The sequence below is a fragment of the Oncorhynchus mykiss genome, chromosome 7 (genome assembly GCF_057628025.1).
Source record: "Oncorhynchus mykiss isolate SJ-2025 chromosome 7, ASM5762802v1, whole genome shotgun sequence".
Classification (NCBI taxonomy): Eukaryota; Metazoa; Chordata; class Actinopteri; order Salmoniformes; family Salmonidae; genus Oncorhynchus; species Oncorhynchus mykiss.
This window is the reverse complement of record NC_143028.1, coordinates 49490397-49511156: the sequence shown is the minus strand read 5'-3', so window position 1 is coordinate 49511156 and position 20760 is coordinate 49490397. Positions and strand designations below refer to the sequence as shown.

At 40.7% G+C, this 20760-nt stretch overlaps 1 protein-coding gene across 1 annotated transcript; it reads left to right on the top strand.

The window, feature by feature from the left end:
- The first annotated feature begins 263 nt into the window (after positions 1–263).
- LOC110528008 (type-1 angiotensin II receptor-associated protein-like) lies at positions 264–20266 on the top strand. The gene is made up of 5 exons (XM_090241220.1): positions 264–415; positions 918–952; positions 2216–2324; positions 2547–2757; positions 19543–20266. Exons 1-5 carry the CDS (start codon positions 389–391, stop codon positions 19671–19673), a joined length of 513 nt encoding a protein of 170 aa, XP_090097346.1. The 5' UTR covers positions 264–388; the 3' UTR covers positions 19674–20266.
- Positions 20267–20760: the final 494 nt, after the last annotated feature.

Below are 20760 nucleotides of genomic sequence, written 5' to 3'. Positions count from 1 at the left end.
CAACTTGTGTATGTGACATGTATGAAAAGTGGCCACCTTAACCAGTTCAACCAGAATGCCTATAATATAGTTTGTGTGTTTGGATGTGAACAGGTTTGCCCACATTCGAATAAATACATGGTCTAATGTTTATGATAATTGATTTACAGAATGGTGACCAAGACCACCAACGGCAGATGCTCACGTGTTTTTTGCAAATATGAAATAAGGTGAAGAGAGGAGACGGATATTAAGGGTCACGTGAAAGGAGTCAGGCTGTTGTCACATGGGTTGTGTTTCTTTCCCGGTTAGGAGGTATTGAGAAGTTTTGAGTGTGAAGTTTAACAATTATTTATGAAATCCTCAAAAACCGAAGGGGGCCTAACTACATCCGTATTGGCCTGAAATTATGGAAATTCCTGCCATAAACCTCAAGGTAAAGTCGGTTGTTTACATATTTACAATGCTCACTGTATTTACGCTGTTCTAAAACGATCTACACGAGAGTTACGTTGTATCGTCCACAATGTTACAGGAACACAAGCCATGCCGTTATTGTAGAGTACAAAATAGCAACAAGTGTAACAATATTCTCCCTTGTATAATGCGTGACATTTTATTCCTCAGTGTAACTATTATTTTTTATTTGTTTTACTCTACATCGTTGGGAAAAGCTGGTAAGCAAGCATTTCATGTTGAAGTCTACACCCGTTGTGTTTGGTGCATGTGAAAAATAAAACGTGATTTGGATTTGAAATGGCTGAGTCCCTGGTTATACGTTTCCAATCATTTCAAATTCTTTATTTATTGTGAGTCACTGATCGTTGAATGAAATGTCAGGCAATAATCAAAGTGGAGTTGACTGCAGGCAGACTCCCTTTCACTGAGAATACAATTGTTTTAATATTATGTAATTAAAAAAATAATTGTCCCCACAGGCCATAGTACTGGTGCACTGGCTTCTGACCGTCTGGTAAGTGGATGGGTTGGCTCCTCAAGGGTTTTTTAAACTTTTTCATACATCTGTGGAATTTCTCTTGTTGTCCTCTCCAACTGAGGAAAGTGGTCTACTCTGCATGCTTCACTTGTGTTGTGTTTTCTCAATGGGTGGCTGCACAAACATAATGCCCTGCATGAAAACCTAATATAGTTAGTCAGTCACACAAGGCTGTCCTTAATTGCAGGCCTACATTGTATGGACCACTTCTCACCTACATGCATTGCCTCCAGTCAATTAAAATTGTCAATCTGGATAATTATATTTAGGCCTACTCTTTTAGAGACAGAGCTAGCAATGAGGAAGCGGCCCTCTTCTGGGGGGGAAGAACTGATTGAATCGACCTGGAATCGGGTGTTGGACTCGGCCCGGGAATCAAAATGAATGACTGCCCAGAATCAACCCAAGTACATTGGGATGTTTCTGTCTACCGGAATTCAGCCGACTTTGCCAGCATCTTACCAGAATCCCCCCAGAAGCGGCCCAATGCCGCTTGAAATAAATGCATACAACATTACCCCATTTGTCATTTTAGATATTACTATTATATATTTTATACATACAAATTTGACCCATCCACAAATAAAAGTAATTTAATAAAAAAAATGACCCCCTTTTCGTCTCATCCAATTGTCTTGTCCCATCGGGGGAGGCGAAGGTCGAGAGCCGACCGTGTCTGCGTGCATGCGCCTGGCAATTGTGCATCGGCTCATGGGTCTCCCGGTCACAGCCGGCACGGGTATCAAACCAGCATCTGTAGTAACGCAGTGTCTTAGACCGCTGTGCCACTCGGCACTGGTGCCACTCGCTACCACTGCACCACTTTTTAATGCTTATCAATTTGCACAAAGTATCAAAATACTACATAAACAGAACTCTTAAAGAATTTAATTTAAATGTTAATTTAATTTTTGGATCACAGAAATACAATGAAATAATGAAATGTTAATTATATAAAGCAGCCCGTGTAATCATCTGCCGGAGAGCAGGCACAATCGGCCCGAGCCCCACGTAATACGTTTGGGCCAGATAACTCACACCGGAATCGGCCTGAGCTCTATCCTCACATCCTAGCCATAAGTAATACTGCCGAAGGCAGCCCAAACTTGGGCCACATGATGTCGGCGGAGTGGCCCGACTCTCAGCCGGAATCGGCCCAGATCCACTGTGCTAGCTGGGTAGTGTATACTGAAAACATTTGGAAGGATATGCAAGTGCGTGTGTGTGTGTGGTTCCTAGGGGTTGTATGGCCTGGCTGCCCCCCTCTTATGCCTGGGGTAACTTCAGTGTCCTGGCTCTGGGTGTGTGGGCCATCGCTCAGAGGGACTCCACTGATGCTGTACTTATGGTGAATCACTCTTACTCATGTACTGAGACAACAGCCAACAGTAGAGTCACTCTATCCATTCTATTTCATTGGGCCCTGGACAAAGGAGTCTTATGTGTTAGTTTTGAAGTATATCTACTCCTTGGTGTTGCTGTTCCAGACATGCTATCAATAAGAATCATCCTACCTCATCTGGCTCTAATACATATTTGTCTTGTATTTCCATCTGTGTTTTTCTTCCAGTTTCTGATTGGTATTGCAGTGACGATACTGACAGACATCATCCATTTTGGGATCTACTACCTGCTGCCTGAGGGTCTATCTGAGAGGAACCGGGACACATTCCGCTTCAGTGCGGGCATGGCAATCCTGGGCCTGCTACTCAAGCCTGTCTCCTGCTTCATCATCTACCAAATGTACAGAGAGCGTGGAGGAGATTACAACTTCAACTTTGGTGAGTATGACTTGGTGTGAGTAGAGGCAGCAAGTGTGAACCATTAGCTTACAGTAAAGCTAGTTACTGTAGCTTCAAGTGTTAAAAATAAGGTTTGGAGGTTTGTACAACTAGTCTCACACAAAGGATTAACCCTGAACTGATCTCGACAAAGTCCGAAGCAGGGTGTGATGCATGTGCTTCAGTCAGATACCATCCTAGTGCCAAGGTGTTGTAGAGAGGAAATAACTTTCTCAAGGCTGTGCCCTTGCCTGGGTTGTTTCATGTCGTTGGCCATGAGAGAATTGTAGAGCACAGGCAGATTAAACCAGAGTCAAGCTAATTGAGTTACAGAGACAGTCACAAGACAAATGCACATGATACACCTACTAACTAGTGGACCAGTTAGAGAAGAGCTATGCCTTTGTAGCTTGGTTACATAATATAATTGATTAGCAAAATAATCCGATCTCAATTCAAACAAATACAGTGCAACAAGGTGTGTGTCTATTAAAACATTTAACGCTGATACATGTAAGTACAGTATATCAGTGGAGGCTCCTCAGAGGACGATCCTCAGTGAATGTCCACAAAAGTAATGAAACATTAAAGTTAGCCTTTTTAGGTAAAACTATACTAAGTATATGTACATCTCACCAGATAATGGATTAAAATGCACTGTTTTGGAATGGTCTACAGTAGCCTCAACAGCATTCTCTGGGGTAGCGCCATGGTGTAGCCAGAGGACAGCTAGTTTTTGTCCTCTGGGTACATTGACGTCAATACAAAACCTAGGAGACTTATGGTTCTCAACCCCTTCCATAGACTTGCACTGTAATTATGATGACTTCCGGAGGACGTCCTACAACCTAATCAGAGCTCTTGCAGCATGAACTGAAGAGTTGTCCACGCAATCAAAGGATCAGATAATGAATCTAGTACTGAAAACATAGCTAGCTAGCACTGCAGTGCATAAAATGTGGTGAGTAGTTGACTCAGAGAGAGCGAAGCACAATCGTTGAACAGTTTTGGACAAATGCATTTAAAAAAAAGAATTTTCAAAAATGAAGAAGCAAGAGAAAAGGCGAGCTAATTTTTATATATATATATATATAGTTTTTCACTTAGCTAGCGAATGCTGCTAGCTAGTTTAGCCTACTCAAACACTTGGTTCAAACAGCGAGGGATGCTATGCTAGCTGTTTGGCTAAGGCTATCCAACACTGGAACTCTTTCAAGTCAAGGTAAGCTTTTGGTTTTATTCAATTATTGCAACGGGCCTGCCTGTGTAACTAATAAACTTCTTGCTGTACACTGTATTGCATTATTGTAGCGTGTTTACAAATGTGTTAGTTCTAGTAGCTACGCTACATGAACAAAAGTATGTGGACACCTGCTCTTCGAACATCTCATTCCAAAATCATGGGCATTAATATGGAGTTGGTCCCCTTTTGCTGCGATAACAGCCTCCACTCTTCTGGGAAGGCTTTCCACTAGATGTTGGAACATTGCTGCAGGGACTTGCTTCCATTCAGCCACGAGTATTAGTACGTTCGGGCACTTATGTTGGGCGATTAGGCCTGGCTCGCAGTCGGCGTTCCAATTCATCCCAAAGATGTTTGATGGGGTTGAGATCAGGGCTCTGTGCAGCAGGCCAGTCAAGTTCTTCCACACAATCTCAACAAACCATTTCTGCATGGACCTCGCTTTGTACATTGGCCATTGTCATGCTGAAACAGGAAATGGCCTTCCCAAACTGTTGCCACAAAGTTGGAAGCACAGAATCATTGACAATGTCTATTGTATGCTGTAGTGTTAAGAATTCCCTTCACTGGAACTAAGGTGCCTAGCTTGAACAATGAACAGCCCCAGACCATTATTCCTCCTCCACCAAACTTTACAGTTGGCACTGTGCATTTGGGCAGGTAGCGTTCTTCGGGCATCCGCTAAACTCCGCTTCGTCCATCGGACTGCCAGGTGGTGAAGCGTGATTCATTACTCCAGAGAACGTGTTTTCACTGCTCCAGAGTCCAATGAATGCGAGCCTTACACCACTCCAGCCCGACACGTGTCTATCTTAGGTTTTTGTGCGGCTGCTCGGCCATGGAAACTAATTTCATGAAGCTCCCGACGAATAGTTATTGTGCTGACGTTGCTTCCAGAGGCAGTTTGGAACTCGTGAGTGTTGCAACCGAGGACAGACCATTTTTACACACTACGGGCTTCAGCACTCTGCTGTCCTGTTCTGTGAGCTTGTGTGGCCTACCACTTCGCAGCTGAGACGTTGTTGCTCCTAGACATTTCCACTTCACAATAACAGCACTTATAGTTGACCAGGGCAGAAATGTGTTGAACTGACTTGTTGGAAAGGTGGCATCCTATGATGGTGCCACATTGAAAGTCACTGAGCTCTTCAGTAAGGCCATTCTACTGCCAATGTTTGTCTTTTGATATTGCATGGCTGTGTGCTTGATTTTGTACACCTGTCCGCAACTGGTGTGTCAGCTAGATGCAGACGAGTGTGCAAGGGGGTATTGAATGTGTCTGTCACCTTGATTACTACATTTCTCTCAACCTACATTGTAAACTTGTATTCATAGGCTAGGTTGTAGCAACCTCACGCAACAATTTGAGTATCAGTAGCCTATTGATGTTGCATTGAGCTGGATGAATGGAATATGAATGACGGTCAATCGATATGCTGTAATAGAAATAAGGCCATGCTCATTAAAAAAAAATATTGTCATCCCTAATCTTAAATGGCACCGACTGCAACTGCAGTACAAGAGGTAGAGTTACAGTGCATTTGGAAAGTATTCCGACCCCTTGACCTTTTCCACATTTCGTTATGTTAAATTGTTTTTTTTCCTCCTCAATCTACACACAATACACCATAATGACAAAGCAAAAACAGTTCAAAAAGAAATTAGCACTCCTGCATTGTCTTGGCTGCATGCTTAGGGTCCTTGTCCTATTTTGAAGGTGAACCTTCGCCCCAGTCTGAGGTCCTGAGTGCTCTGGGGCAGGTTTTCATTAAAGATCTCTGTACTTTGCTCCGTTAATCTTTCCTGCGATATCCCAGTCCCTGACTCTGAAAAACATCCCCACAGTATGATGCTGCCACCAACATGCTTCACCGTAATAATGATGGCAGGTTTCCTCCAGACGTGACGCTTTGTATTTAGGCCAAAGAGTTCAATTTTGATTTCATCCGACCAGAGAATTGTGTTTCTCGTGGTCTGAGAGTCTTTGGAGTTTGCTAAAAAAGCACCTAATCGGGCTGTCATGTGCCTTTTACTGAGGAGTGGCTTCTGTCTGGCCACTCTACCATAAAGTCCTGATTGGTGGAGTGCTGCAGAGATGGTTGTCTTTCTGGAAGGATCTCCCATCTCCACAGAGGAACTCTGGAGCTCTGTCAGTGACAATTTGGGTTCTTGGCCACCTCCCTGACCAAGGCCCTTCTCCCCTGATTGCTCAGTTTGGCTGGGTGGCCAGCTCTAGGAAGAGTCTTGGTGGTTCCAAACTATTTCCATTTAAGAATGATGGAGGCCACTGTGTTCTTGGGGACTTTCAATGCTGAAGTGTGTGTATGTATATGTATGTATATATATATATACAGTGCCTTGCGAAAGTATTCGGCCCCCTTGAACTTTGCGACCTTTTGCCACATTTCAGGCTTCAAACATAAAGATATAAAACTGTATTTTTTTGTGAAGAATCAACAACAAGTGGGACACAATCATGAAGTGGAACGACATTTATTGGATATTTCAAACTTTTTTAACAAATCAAAAACTGAAAAATTGGGCGTGCAAAATTATTCAGCCCCTTTACTTTCAGTGCAGCAAACTCTCTCCAGAAGTTCAGTGAGGATCTCTGAATGATCCAATGTTGACCTAAATGACTAATGATGATAAATACAATCCACCTGTGTGTAATCAAGTCTCCGTATAAATGCACCTGCACTGGGATAGTCTCAGAGGTCCGTTAAAAGCGCAGAGAGCATCATGAAGAACAAGGAACACACCAGGCAGGTCCGAGATACTGTTGTGAAGAAGTTTAAAGCCGGATTTGGATACAAAAAGATTTCCCAAGCTTTAAACATCCCAAGGAGCACTGTGCAAGCGATAATATTGAAATGGAAGGAGTATCAGACCACTGCAAATCTACCAAGACCTGGCCGTCCCTCTAAACTTTCAGCTCATACAAGGAGAAGACTGATCAGAGATGCAGCCAAGAGGCCCATGATCACTCTGGATGAACTGCAGAGATCTACAGCTGAGGTGGGTGACTCTGTCCATAGGACAACAATCAGTCGTATATTGCACAAATCTGGCCTTTATGGAAGAGTGGCAAGAAGAAAGCCATTTCTTAAAGATATCCATAAAAAGTGTCGTTTAAAGTTTGCCACAAGCCACCTGGGAGACACACCAAACATGTGGAAGACGGTGCTCTGGTCAGATGAAACCAAAATGGAACTTTTTGGCAACAATGCAAAACGTTATGTTTGGCGTAAAAGCAAAACAGCTGAACACACCATCCCCACTGTCAAACATGGTGGTGGCAGCATCATAGTTTGGGCCTGCTTTTCTTCAGCAGGGACAGGGAAGATGGTTAAAATTGATGGGAAGATGGATGGAGCCAAATACAGGACCATTCTGTAAGAACCTGATGGAGTCTGCAAAAGACCTGAGACTGGGACGTAGATTTGTCTTCCAACAAGACAATGATCCAAAACATAAAGCAAAATCTACAATGGAATGGTTCAAAAATAAACATATCCAGGTGTTAGAATGGCCAAGTCAAAGTCCAGACCTGAATCCAATCGAGAATCTGTGGAAAGAACTGAAAACTGCTGTTCACAAATGCTCTCCATCTAACCTCACTGAGCTCGAGCTGTTTTGCAAGGAGGAATGGGAAAAAAATTCAGTCTCTCAATGTGCAAAACTGATAGAGACATACCCCAAGCGACTTACAGCTGACTTACAGCTGTAATCGCAGCAAAAGGTGGCGCTACAAAGTATTAACTTAAGGGGGCTGAATAATTTTGCACGCCCAATTTTTCAGCTTTTGATTTGTTAAAAAAGTTTGAAATATCCAATAAATGTCGTTCCACTTCATGATTGTGTCCCACTTGTTGTTGATTCTTCACAAAAAAATACAGTTTTATATATTTATGTTTGAAGCCTGAAATGTGGCAAAAGGTCGCAAAGTTCAAGGGGGCCGAATACTTTCGCAAGGCACTATATATATATATATATATATATATATATATATATATATATATATATATATATATATATATATATATATATATATATATAATATATAACCCTCCCCCAGATCTGTGCCTTGACACTATCCTTTCTCGGGGCTCTATGGACAATTCCTTTGACGTCATGTCTTGGTTTATTCTCTGACATGCACTGTCGACTGTGGGACAGGTGTGTGTGTGTGCCTTTTTTTCAAATCTTGTCCAATCAATTGAGAAACATCTCAAAGATGATCAAAGGTTCTGAATACCTATGTAAATAAGCTATTTCTAAACCTGCTTTCGCTATTTCATTATGGGATATGGTTTAGATTGATTAGGGAAAACAAATATTTTATCAATTTTAGAATAAGGCTGTAACAATGTGGAGAAAGTCAAGGGGTCTGAATACTTTCCGAATGCACTGTACAGTACCAGAAGTTACTATACTGAACAAATTATAAATGCAACAATCTCAGATTTAGCTGAAATACAGTTCATATAAGGAAGTCAGTCAATTTAAAATAAATAAATTAGGCCCTAATCTATGGATTTCACATGACTGATCAGGTGTGTAGCCATATACGGGCCTTTGAGGGCATAGGCCCACCCACTGGGGAGCCAGGCCCAGCCAATCAGAATGAGTTTTTCCATACAAAAGGGCTTTATTACAGACAAACTCCTCAGCACCCCCCCCCCTCCCTCCAGCAGGTGAAGAAGCCGGACATGGGTGCAGCTTTATGGTAGAGAAACAGCTCTGGTGAACCTTCCTGCAGTCAGCATGCCAATTGCACACTCCCTCAACTTGAGCATCTGTGTCATTGTGTTGTGTGACAAAACGGCACATTTTGATTTGACCTTTTATTGTCCCCAGCACAAGGTTTCTTAATCTGTCAGGTGGGTGGATTATCTTGGGAAAAGAGAAATGTACACTAACAGGGATGTAAACAAATTTGAGCGAAATATGCTTTTTGTGCATTTGGAAGCTCATGAAACATGGGACCAACACTTTACATGTTGCATTTATATTTTGTTTCACTGTAGTATTTTGATTGGCAATCGTAAGTTTTAGCTCTCACATTACTTTGCCCTTTGATATTACTGAGAAGAAACTAGACTGTATAATTTCTTTTTACCAGTGTTTCTATAAGCATTCAAGTGCAAAATGTCTTAATGTACATGAGAACAGAGGAAGTACTTAGTAATTTTAGTATTGTATTAGGATCCCCATTAGCTGTTGCAAAAGCAGCAGCTACTCTTCCTGGGGTCCACATGAAACAATACAGAACATCATTAGATAAGAACAGCTCAAGGACAGAACTACATACATTTTTTTTAAAGGCACACTTAGCCTACATATCAGTGCATACACAAACTATCTAGGTCGAATAGGGGAGAGGTGTTGTGCCGCGAGGTGTTGCTTTATCTGTTTTTAAACCAGGTTTGCTGTTTATTTGAGATGGAAGTTCCATGCAATAAGGGATTTATATAATACTGTATACTTTCTTGAATTTGTTCTGGATTTGGGGACTATAAGAAGACCCCTGTTGGCATGTCTGGTGGGATAAGTCTGTGTCAGAGCTGTGTATAAGTTGACTATGCAAACAATTTGGCATTTTAAACACATTAATGTTTCTCATAAAAAGAAGTGATGAAGTCAGTCTCTCCTCAACTCTTAGCCAAGAGAGACTGGCATGAATAGTAATTTATATCAGCCCTCTGATTACAAGAAGATCAGGACGTGCTGCTCTGTTCTGGGCCAGCTGCAGCTTAACTAGGTCTTTCCTTGCAGCACTGGACCACACAACTGGACAATAATCAAGATTATACTGAACTAGAGCCTGCAGAACTTGCTTTTTGGAGTGTGGTGTAAAAAAAAAGCAGAGCATATCTTGATTACGGCTAGACATCTCCCCATCTTTACAACCATTGAATCAATATGTTTTGACCATGGCCTTACTTTACATTGTAAACTGTCAAGTAATTTGGTCTCCTCAACTGGTTCAACAGCCACACAATTCATTACCCAATTCAGCTGAGGTCTGGAGCTTAGGGAATGATTTGAACTAAATACAGTGCTCTTAGTTTTAGAGATGTTCAGGACCAGTTTATTGCTAGCCACCCATTCCAAAACAGACTGCAACTCTTTGAGGGTTTCAGTGACTTCATTAGCTGTGGTTGCTGATGCCTATATGGTTGAATCATCAGCATACATGGACACACACGCTTTGTTTAATGACAGTGGCAGGTCATTGGTAAAAATAGAAAAGAGTAGAGAGCCTGGAAAGCTGCCCTGCGATGCAACACACTTCACATGTTTGACATTAGAGAAGCTTTCATTAAAGAGTTTGAGTTATATTAGATTGCCATATCATGTATTCAGAGCATAGGTTGAAAAGCTGTAGCACTTAAGTTTTTTCAATAACTCGTTATGATCAATGATATCAAAGGCTGCACAGAAATCTAACAGTACAGCTCCCACAATCTTATCAATTTCTTTCAACCAATCATCAGTCATTTGTGTCAGTACAGTACATGTTGAGTGCCCTTCTCTATAAGCATGCTGAAAGTCTGTTGTTAATTTGTTTACAGAAAAATAGCATTGTATTTGGTCAAACACCATTTTTTTTTCAAACAGTTTGCTAAGAGCTGGCAGCAAGCTTAGAGGTCTTCTGTGTCGTGTCTTTGGCTATGCCGGATTTAGTGATATGACATGCTATTCTATAAAATCATTTTCCCGTATTTAATATTACCTGATTGAGCTAATCATGTAAATGTAATTAACGAGAGTCGGGGCACCACCAAATAATATAGAGCTGTTATCTTCTGAATAAACTCTTAAAGACCTAGTAATATTTTACATCAATAGCAGTCAATATTAATCGTCATCTTAATTCAGTCTCATCTGAAAGTTGTAAATTCTTGGTTATCTGCACAAACCCTGGCTAACAAGTTGAATCAGCAATATAAAATTGAGTTTTATTTATTTACCAAATGCCTAACTAATCACACAGAATTACACATAATTAAATCATAACTTGATTACAAATGACGTCATAAAGGAAAACGTCCCTGGCGGGCGGAACAGATATGACAGCTTGTTACACAAAAGAAAAGGGCCTGGGTTTGAGTGAAAGAGCGGGAAGTCTGAGGAACAAAGGGCGAAGCTGTGCTATTGTAAATACAGTATCTTATGCATTCTAAATTACCGCCCATTTGGAAAAGGAAAATGCAATAAATATTTACTCTGAGCTGCGCTTCGGTAGGTTGGTGGTAGATGGAAGGCTGCGTTGTCCAACCGAGTCCTTTGTCCTTTGAAGAATGTCTCTGGTTGTCAATTGGATACGTTGTAGTAACGTCGTTGTGTGATAGACGGGATACTCTGTCTGTTCCTTCCTAACCATCTGTTGCATCTGCTGTTGCTAACTCAACGGCTAGGAGGTATCACTTCTGTAGTGAATGAGAGTTCAAAGTTCATACCATTCGCAACCAAAGCTTATGCTGATGTTGGCTTCGTTCTGTAGTTATTATCTGAACCATTCTGACATCGGACCGTCGTCCCCACATCCTTGGAACAGGAGGTTATATTGTCGTCAAGGCTTTATATAGGAAGGGAGAGGAGGGTGTGTTTGAAAAGTTTTATAGCCCATGTCCCCCATGTCCCCTGGGCCACTGATTGAGCAGTGCCCTAACCTGATAAAAACCCAAGTCTCTCATTTTAGAAGCTAAAATCACATTTCAGAAGCTAAAATCACATTTCATCCTATCACAAATAATTTCATATTCAAACATTTAAATTGAACAACAATTCCATGTGAATCCGATAACTCTGATGTGTAGACCTTCCACTGTAGAGTTTGTCATCTTATCATTGATGAGAATGTCTCAGATGACAACCGAACTGACATCATATTCATTAAGTACCACCGCATATGTTCAATTGGTCGGATTACCAGAATATAGTTCATTTCCCCACACCTTCTGATGTTCCCAGAATCTCTATGTTAACCAAGGGGTTTGTAAAAGTAACCTCCGTAGGGTAGATAGAGGAAAAAGGGGGGAAGAGGTCTTTATGACTGTCATAAACCTACCCCCAGGCCAACTTCATGACATCTGTTAGAACTAGTAAAGGCTGCTTTACCATTCTTGGGTAGCGGAATAACTTTGACTTTCCTCTAGGCTCAGATTTAAATATGATAGATAGGTGTGGCTATAGAGTCAGCTGCCATCCTCAGTAGCTTTCCATCTAAGTTGTCAATGCCAGGAGGTTTGTCATTATTGATTGATAATACTTTTTCTACCTCTCCCACACTAACTTTACAAAGTTAAAACTTGCACGGCCTTTCTTTCATTATTTGTTTTTTTAATGCATGAATATAATTGCTCACTGTTCGTTGTGGGCATTTCCTGCTTAAGTTTGCCCGCTTTGCCAATGAAAAAATAAAGTTGAATTTGGAGTTTAAGTTTTTTCCCATCATTCTTTGTCATTGGTCTTGGCTTCATAATAAAGTTTAGTCACAATTTCTCAATTTGCAGTAAGCCAGTCAGATGTGCAGCCAGACTTATTAGCCACTCTTTTTGCCCCATCTTTTTCAACCATACAGTTTTTCAATTCCTCATCAATCCATGGAGCCTTAACAGTTCTAACAGTCAGTTTCTTAACTTCTTAATGTCTATACGCTTGCGTCCCACCTGGCCAAAAGCCAGGGAAAATGCAGCGCGGCAAAAACATGCCTTACCTTTGAGCTTCTTTTGTTGGCACTCGAATATGTCCCATAAACATCACAATTGGTCCTTTTGTTCGATTCATTCCGTCCATACATATCCAAAATGTCCATTTATTTGGCACGTTTGAGCCAGAAACAAACAGCTTCCAATTTGCGCAACGTCACTACAAAATATCTCAAAAGTTGCCTGCAAACTTTGCCAAACTTTACTTTTGTAATACAACTTTAGGTATTTTTAAACGTTAATAATCAATCAAATTGAAGACTGGTCTGTGTTCAATACAGGAAGACAACAAACCAACGCTACTTTTCAAGTCTTGCGCACTCTCAACAGTGTTACCCAGTTCCTAGATGGCCGTACTTCTTCATTGCACAAAGGAATAACCTCAACCAAATTCCAAAGACTGGTGACATCCAGTGGAAGCGGTAGGAACTGAAAACAAGTGCCTAAGAAATATCGTTTCCCAGTGAAACCATTGAATAGACAGTGACCTCAAAAAAAATCTGAACGGTTAGTCCTCTGGGTTTTGCCTGCTACATAAGTTATGTTATACTCACAGACATGATTCAAACAGTTGTAGAAACTTCAGTGTTTTCTATCCAAATCTACTAATAATATGCATATCTTATATTCTTGGCACGAGTAGCAGGAAGTTGAAATTGGGCACGCTATTTATCCAAAAGTTAAAATGCTGCCCCCCATACCTTTGGAAGTTAACAGGTGCATGTTTATTAATAATTGGAAGAAGCAATTTCATCAAGTGCAGCATTTGGATGCTCCTCATTAATCACATCAGACCAACATGTTTTTTTTACATAATCAACATAAGTCACAGCAAAATCTTTTGTATGATCTCTTATAGACTATTTTAGGCCCAGCAGTTGGAACTTTGGTTTTCCTGGATATAGCCACTATATTGTGATCACTGCATCCAATGGGTACGGATATAGCTTTAGAATTACACCTTTTTAAGGTAGTTATTCCACTTTCATCAAGAATATTAAGTCGGCACAAACCCCTGTAAAATCCTATTTATTTTCTTTTGTTTCTTACATTTTTCGCTCTGCATTTTTGAAAAGGGCCCGTAAGTAAGCATTTCACTGTTAGTCTGCATCTGTTTATGAAGCATGTGACAAATAACATGGAATTTGATATGATGTTTGTCCATTTTCATCATCCCATCCCAAACATCTCATGGTTATTTCCTTTTCACTTATCTCACTGCTTGTGATTTAAGTGTTGTCTGTAGCTTTCTGTCTGTGAGTGGAAACTCCTCGTCTGTTTGGTGTCTTTATGTTCTGACCCGGTTTGTGTTTTGTCTCCCCTGTGCTGCTGCCCTCTGACCCCTCAGACTTAGAGACCTCAGTGGACAGTCGCTGCACCACGGATAGTGCTGACATATAGACTATATTGTTTTAGTAGCTACTGTCTTGTCTCATCGCTACAACTCCCGTACGGGCTCGGGAGAGACAAAGGTTGAAAGTCATGCGTCCTCCGATACACAACCCAACCAAGCCGCACTGCTTCTTAACACAGCGCGCATCCAACCCGGAAGCTAGCCGCACCAATGTGTCGGAGGAAACACCGTACACCTGGCAACCTTGGTTAGCGCTCACTGCGCCTGGCCCGCCACAGGAGTCGCTGAGACAAGGACATCCCTTCCGGCCAAGCCCTCCCTAACCCGGACGATGCTAGGTCAATTGTGCGTCGCCCCACGGACCTCCCGGTCGCGTCCGATTACGACAGCCTGGGCGCGAACACAGAATCTCTGTGTACAGCGCCCTTAACCACTGCGCCACGCCTGACAGTGCTTTTTTTTGGCTACCGCTACATCCTTTTTCATCATGCCTTTCCTTCCATCTTCCACTCCATCCTCTCCTCCCCTCACACAAAGTAAAGGAAACCGCTGGGCTGAAGAGCTGCAGGCCTACCTCACTTTTCTATTTTCTGACAGTCCACTCCTTTACATGACTGCAGAATCTATAGTTCCGTGTTCTGTACTCATGTCTTTCCATCCATATTCCTCTGCCAATCACACATCACATCTACATGTCCCTCCTTCCTATCTAAATACTGAAACTGTCATCACTGCTCCCTAAACTCTATGACAATTATTTTTTACATATTCTTGCTTGATGTTTGTTTTATGTGTTTGTAAGACAAAATAGTAGCAATACAGTTGTGGACTGTGCCTGTATTTATCAAAACAGCTAAGAATAAGTTGAACATTTTAGGTCATAAACAGATGATTGGAGATTTTAACACAACTTTGAGTACTTTGTCTCTGTGTCCAGATTGAAGGATGTTAGGTAGTTTCATGAGCCAATGCTGACTAGTGTTAGCGCAATGACTGGGAGTCTATGGATATCTACTACCATGCTAATTAATTCATGCAGAACATTTTTTTTAAGTTGTATTTTTAAGAAATTATATTTAAGTAAAAATGACCAACTTTGTTTTGCCTCAGTGTTTTTGTTCTCTGGTTTTCATATCCATATTGTGAAAGCCAAGGTTGGCTCTTATATTAGAATTGATTGCTTTACATTGAAGCTCTGATCAAGGTTCTAGGCAGCCGTTGGTATTCTGTCTGAGTGACCATCCAGGATTGGGGGACTGTTCAATATGCACTAGTGCTTCATCATGAGGGAATTCTGCAACCTGTTGTGGTAGGGTTATCCCCACACGTTTGTTTGAGATGTGGTGTTTGTAGGGCTCATATACAGTGTTTTCAGTGTAAACACATTCAGTCCATTATCTCCTGGGTGATGTCCTATTCCATTTTTTTTCTTCATTGACTGTGGCTCATCTGAGCACAGAGACACGATACCATTTTGTGTGTGAGTCCTTCAGATTGATCTCATTCAATGTAATTCATCAAATGTAATTTGCCATTTTCTGAAGGAACATTTAACCTCCTCAAAATGGAAGTTGATGTTTTCGCTTATGTTAAATCTGTAATAGAACATTTGACCGTTTTTATTTGAGGCTCAAAGATTGCATTCAATTAAGCATAATTTGATTGACCATATCCAGAAATGTGTCCTACCGGCTGATCAATATGTAGCCAGAACTTGAGAAGCCCTGAGTTCAAATTATCAACATTTTTAAGTGATTTTTATTTAAACCTTATTTAACCAGGAAGGGCATCCAGTTTAAAATTATCCAGTTTAAAATTATTTTGTAAGGCGTTCCAAGCCGATGGCGCAGAGTACATAAAAGCCCTTTTACCAAATTCAGTTCGGACATTTGAAACAGTTAGCAGGATTAAGTCCTATGAATGAAGAGCGTACCCACAACATTTCGGAACAATAAAAATGCCCGAATACAATGGTAGTAAACCCAAAATGACTTTTGTAAATAAAAGTATACCAGTGACTGAGCCTACGAGTGATTAGAGGAGGGCAGCCAACCCTGGTATTTAAAATGCAGTGGTCCGTAAGAGTTTTGCGGTTTAAAATAAATCTCAATGCGCCATGGTAATCATCAAACACTAAGTGGAAGCATTCTTATATAAAATATCCCCAGAGGCATAAATTTAGCTGATACTAGCCGCCTCCTAGCTTCAAAAGAAAAGCAGGCCTTATTCCTAAAATAAAATCTCAGCTTCAATTTTTTTGTAAGTTGTTGAATATGCAGTTTAAAAGTGAGACTGTCATCAATTAAAATTCCAAGATATTTTTAAAGGTTTAGACTAATATCATTGCCCTAAGTAGTAATAGGTGAAAGGTAGAGGTCCCTTTCTTGCTTTAGAAAACACCATTAGTTTAGTCAGTATTGAGGATAAGCTTCAATTGACACAAGGTATGTTGAACAGTATAAAAAGCAGTTTGCAAGTTCTGGAAAGCTTTTGTGAGAGATGAGGCACAACCATAAATAACAGTATTATAAGTTGTACTTTTTGTCTAAATTATGTATATAAATAGTGAATAAGAGGGGACGAAGTGCAGAGCCCTGGGGCACACCATTACTAACAGACATGAGCCCATCAAATTGAGTGCACTATCAGACAGATGGTTAGCAAACCATGCAACTGCATGCTCTGAAAGACCTACACTCAACAATCTCTTTCTCAGTATAGCATGATCAACTGTATCAAAAGCCTTACATCAATAAAAAGTGAGAGACTGCTGTTTTTTGCAGGGGCTTCAGTGATATCATGTAAAACCTTCATGGCTGCTGTAATTGTGCTATGCGTCTTCCTGAAGCCCGATTTTTTTTTTGTACATTGATAAGTATATAATAACTCTTAGCTGTTCACTCAAGGGTTTCAAGTATTTTCACCAGTGATAACAGCTTTGAGATTGGCCTATAATTATTTCAAATAGTTAGATATTCCCCTTTTAAAAGTGATAGGACAAATGCTGATTTCCAGATCTTTGGAATTTCATTACATTCCAGGGTTAGATTGAACATATTTAAGTGGTTCAGCTATGAAGTCAGCTGAAAGATTTAAAAAGCAGGGATCAAGAAGATCAGGACCTGCAGGCTTTCTCTGATCTATGGATTTCAGGGCTTTGTGTACCCCCTGCACTGAGAATGGCAAAAAGCTAAAAGTTTGACCAGCCCTCGCTGGTTCATCCACACAGGGTTGTACAAAGGACACTGAATCAAAAAGCCTACCAGATGATACAAAGAGCTCACTGAAACAATTCAGTATTTCAATTTTGTAATACAGAGCAACAAAGTCCTTCAATGCACATGACGGTAATTCATTAACATTACTGTTTCCAGACATAGACTTAATAGCCTTCCAAAACTTTCTAGGGTCATTCAGGTTATCATTGGTAACGGACATAAATATTCAGACTTGGCCTCCCTGAGAAGAAAAGAACACTTGTTTCGTAACTGCCTAAAAAGAAGCCAATCAGCATCAGAACATGATTTCCTTGCTTTAGCCCAGGCAAGATTACATTTGTGAATAATACAAGACAGCTCAGAAGAAAACCATGGATTATCCCGCCCTTTAACCCTGAACCTGCTGAATGGGACATGTTTGTTTACTATTTGGAAAAAAACATAATGAAAGAATTTCCAGGCAGCTTCCACATCAGGAATAAGCTCAATCTTGTTCCAGTCAAAATAAAACAAATCATGAAAGAAAGCCTGCTCATTAAAACTCTTCAAATTTCTCTTACGAATAAAGTGTGGGTTTGTCTTAGGAACATTCGTATTTCTAACAGCAACAACAGCACAATGGTCACTTAAATCAAAAAACATCAACCGCAGAATATTTGTGGAACATTTGTCAATCTCAAGTCACAGGGTACATTTCTCTGGACATTTGAGATTTGGGCGAGTTAATGAACTGGGTAAGATTCATGTAATTACAAAACATTTTTAAATCATCAGACACCGACTTTAACCAACACCAACCAGTTGAGATCACCAATCAAGATAATTTCACTGTAAAGAAGTTTAGACATAAGGTGCATCAGAGAAGAAAATGCATCACAGCCAATCACAGTTAGAGAGAGCAGAGGGGGGTCTATAACAGCCAATCACAGTTAGAGAGACTCTTTGAAATCTTAATATTCAAAGCAAGAAATTCCAACTGTTTGCAAATAGTTTGACTTTGCCACACTTACAAGGAATTTAGTATTTTACATATATAGCCACACCCCCACCTTTCTTAACTCAATTAGTGCTATACACATTGTAACCATTTATACAAATATCCATATAAAGAACAGACTTGCTGAGCCAGGTTTCAGAAAATACAATTACATCAGCATCAGTTGATTTAGCCCAAATCCCAACCCCATCTATTTTTAACAGGCTGTGTACATTTAAATGAAAAATACCAAAACCAGATCTAGATTTTAAAATCAGAGGGGGTTTGGAGACATTGCATATCAGGGCCAGGGTTAGGTTGCACGTTACCTTACATTAACAAAAGAAGAATAACTAGGCACCTCTATTTAATAACCTTGCACGGCTTCTCTTTTTTAAGAGACCTACTACAAGCAAATTCTACAAGTGAGTTTCCAGACAATACAAAACAGTCATTTAAAAACATTAGACTTTGGTAGTGACACAAGTTCGTACTGTTCACATCATGCCACAAATGCATCGGCACTTGGACGAGTGGATGGAGTGAAAAAGAGCGAGTTCCCACAGACAAAATGTCTAATGGACGGGAGAGCACATTGTCAGATGTACTCACCCAGCGACAATGTTCGTTTTCTCCGGAGTTCAGTAAAGTCAATGAATGCACAAAGCAATACCACAAAAATAGTCATTTTCTCTGAGAGATGTAAGAAATGGAGGCCAAGGAAAGGTAAGGGGAGAGAGGGACAGTGTGTATGTATGAGTCTGTATGTGATTGTGTGTGTGTGAGTAGATTGGGTGTGGGGGTCGATTTGAGAAAACGGGTTGGGGATTGTTGAGCTGCCTCTAACAGCCAGGCGGGGAGTGATGAGGAGCAGCTTGGACGAGACACTCTGTGGAGGGAAAGCTGAGGGAAGAACTCAGGCCAGCCAGATATAGGGTCACTTTGGTAAACTTCAAGAAAATAAGTGCAAATAGCGAGGGGGGGGGGGGGGGGGTATCTGAGTTGAGGGAGACCTGTAATCTTTACACCAGCAAAACAAAATAGTTTGCACTACACAACAAGGAAATTGTGGATTTACTCAACCATAAATGAATAGGTTATTAGTATGTTAAAATCTACTAGTCACAGACAAACGACTTGACATGCTGCCATCCTGGATTTGGCGTGATAGTATGTCACCGTGATATGAATGTCAGTGAAGTGAAACAGGTTTCTTTGATATAATGTACTGTACCAGTAACTTTATTTTCAAGACCTTTTGTCTAATCTCTGTACAGCAGGCTTCCCCAGTGTAACACGAAACAGAGATGCTTACCAGTCCATTGACCAGCAGGACCAGACAACCAGCTCAGCCAACCCCTTCAACCAGGCCAGGGACACCAAGGCTGGAGCAACAAACTCCTACTGAGAGCCAGCACAGCACTCACTTTATTCTCATGGAAATGCATGTTTTCATGAAGGAATCCATGTTTTTGTTAAATTGTGTTTTTTCAAAGCCAATTCAGTCTTCCTTTCATATGGGTATCTGTGAACTGTAAGAGTCATTTGTATATTATTCTGTGCTTCATTCAATTCCTTACCAATAATGTCCTGATCTAAATACATACTGTCGTGGTAAAATATGACATGTACAGTATGCTTGATGCTCAGGGTAATGTCACATACACTGGCATATGGAGAGAACTTGAAATACCTCAGTCACTGCATAACAGTAAAATGAGAGCTGTGATTACATTTGAGATGTAATGGTACGAAATCACTAACCACGTTTCCATCCACAGTTTTTATGCGAGGAAAGTCCTACGGAAACAAAGTGTCATGACATTTTTCTAAAGAACAACAGATAATGTGCTCTTTCTACACTAGCTAGGTTTCCATCCGATTGGCGACAGATTTTCTTGGGAGTATTCCAAAATCCGCATAAAGAAAATCTGTGCATTTTCCCACCAGTGGTGTTCCCACCAAATGGACTGGTGGAAAATAAAAATCAGTGAGTGATGACATAGTGTATGGAGGTACATTTGTCCAAAACTTCAATTTCATTTTGCTATCAACCACGCTCCATTTTGGCTAGACTGCCCCATTTGCTTGCAGTGCTTCTTTAAAAAAAAAAAAAAATGTTTAAAAACTTTTTTTGTTGTTAAAAACACAAGTCTTCTTTTGCACTTTTGACCCCACAGCTGTGGGTGGGCTTTAGTGAGAGGTGTGGATGATGCTTCTCCATTGGTCAGACATTTTTTTTGAGTGTCAGTTTGGCTACAACCAACTGTTCAGCCTTTCTTTCCAACACAAAGGAAGTCATTGCGTACACTTATGAAGAAGGACTGTGTGATGATCTCAGGTAAGCAGCACTAGGTCTTCTTCCGTCCAACTTCTACATAGCTAGTAGTTCGCTCCTACGATTGTGTCGGTTCATAACATTAAGGTGTTTCCACAACCATTTCTCGCTTAAATCAATTTACTGACAAAAAGATCCCACCATGTAGAAAGAACAA

Excerpts from the sequence above, each read along its gene's own strand:
- LOC110528008 (XM_090241220.1), top strand. The coding sequence starts at position 389 with ATGGAAATTCCTGCCATAAACCTCAAG. Across the intron at positions 416-917 it reads TTCCTGCCATAAACCTCAAG|GCCATAGTACTGGTGCACTG; the intron begins GTAAAGTCGGTT and ends TTGTCCCCACAG. Across the intron at positions 953-2,215 it reads CACTGGCTTCTGACCGTCTG|GGGTTGTATGGCCTGGCTGC; the intron begins GTAAGTGGATGG and ends TGTGGTTCCTAG.